The 1,520-nt window shown below is 34.1% G+C and overlaps 1 protein-coding gene across 1 annotated transcript; it reads right to left on the bottom strand.

Annotated features, from left to right (window-relative positions):
* Nucleotides 1-6: 6 nt before the first annotated feature.
* LOC102601602 (organ-specific protein S2-like) lies at nucleotides 7-1,516 on the bottom strand (the record flags this gene model as incomplete). The annotated part of the gene is made up of 2 exons (XM_006368034.1): nucleotides 7-824; nucleotides 1,502-1,516. Coding segments are annotated over 2 exons (833 nt in total), but the record flags the coding sequence as incomplete, so codon positions are not given.
* Nucleotides 1,517-1,520: the final 4 nt, after the last annotated feature.

The raw sequence follows: 1,520 nt of genomic DNA, 5'->3' as shown, positions 1-1,520 counted from the left end.
TTTGGCCTTGGCTCGAAATCTTTTTCTTGTTTGAGATCAACGTTGTCATCTTCATGATAACTAGATACATTTGGCCTTGGCTTGAAATCTTTTTCTTGTTTGAGACCAACATTGTCATCATCATGATAACTAGATACATTTGGCCTTGGCTTGAAATCTTTTTCTTGTTTGAGACCAACATTGTCATCATCATGATAACTAGATACATTTGGCCTTGGCTTGAAATCTTTTTCTTGTTTGAGACCAACATCATCATCATGATAACCAGATACATTTGGCCTTGGCTCGAAATCTTTTTCTTGGTTGATACCAACATTGTCATCATCATGATAACTAGATACATTTGGCCTTGGCTTGAAATCTTTTTCTTGTTTGAGACCAACATCATCATCATGATAACCAGATACATTTGGCCTTGGCTCGAAATCTTTTTCTTGGTTGATACCAACATTGTCATCATCATGATAACTAGATACATTTGGCCTTGGCTTGAAATCTTTTTCTTGTTTGAGACCAACATCATCATCATGATAACCAGATACATTTGGCCTTGGCTCGAAATCTTTTTCTTGGTTGATACCAACATTGTCATCATCATGATAACTAGATATATTTGGCCTTAGCTCGAAATCCTTTTCTTGTTTGAGACCATCCTCTTCATTATGGTAACTATATACATTAGGAATTGGCTCAAAAGATGATTTGTGACAATCGATTTTCTCTTTATGTGGCTGAGGCATAAGATGTTGGATTGCTTTAGGCATTGGCTCATCTTTCATCACATCTCTCCAGTATTCTCCAGGGTCTTTTCTTGCATCAGTGTACTGCCCAAAAGTGTGAAAAAATTGTTTAATCCCAAGCTATATATATGGATTAATTAATTCTTTATGATTACATAGTTCATACATGGCATAATATATGAAGATACATTAAAAAGTTTGTCTAAGCAGACACGTAAGTACTCCAATTTTGAGAGTACATGTACATCGATCTAGACTTCTCAGCTTGGTCTCAACTGTCAAATAAACAATCCAACCCATCCTCATTGTGTCTCGTAGACACTCGACTTTAATGTGACACATATACTCTGAAGGTGTCTACATGACCAATATCTTGTAAGTTGGAATGTTCAAAATTGAAGTGTTTACATGAAATAATGTCAAATTTGAGTGTATGTTATTTATGTATCAGTGGAATTTAATTAAATTTCAGAAATATATCAATATTCATGTTACATATATAGATGAATGATTCTTGTAAGTAGATTAATTAAGTCCCTAACTAAATGGGCTAAAGCTGCTAGGTAATTTGTTGAAAAATTAATCAAATGTCAATTATGCTAGCTAATTAAAAAGCAAAAATGGATTCTTTTTAATTTGACTTGTAACCATGATGTTCGAAGCCAATTTACGTACACCTCTTCTGATTCTACGAAATATCTATCACCTTCCACTAACAGCATATATCAAAAACTTTATTCAGTACAACTGAGAACACATACCAGGGCAAGTGAAAAGAGC

Source organism: Solanum tuberosum, unplaced genomic scaffold, assembly GCF_000226075.1.
Source record: "Solanum tuberosum cultivar DM 1-3 516 R44 unplaced genomic scaffold, SolTub_3.0 contig00734, whole genome shotgun sequence".
NCBI lineage: Eukaryota > Viridiplantae > Streptophyta > Magnoliopsida > Solanales > Solanaceae > Solanum > Solanum tuberosum.
Note: the sequence above shows the minus strand (reverse complement) of the source record. Positions and strands in the feature narration are given on the sequence as shown.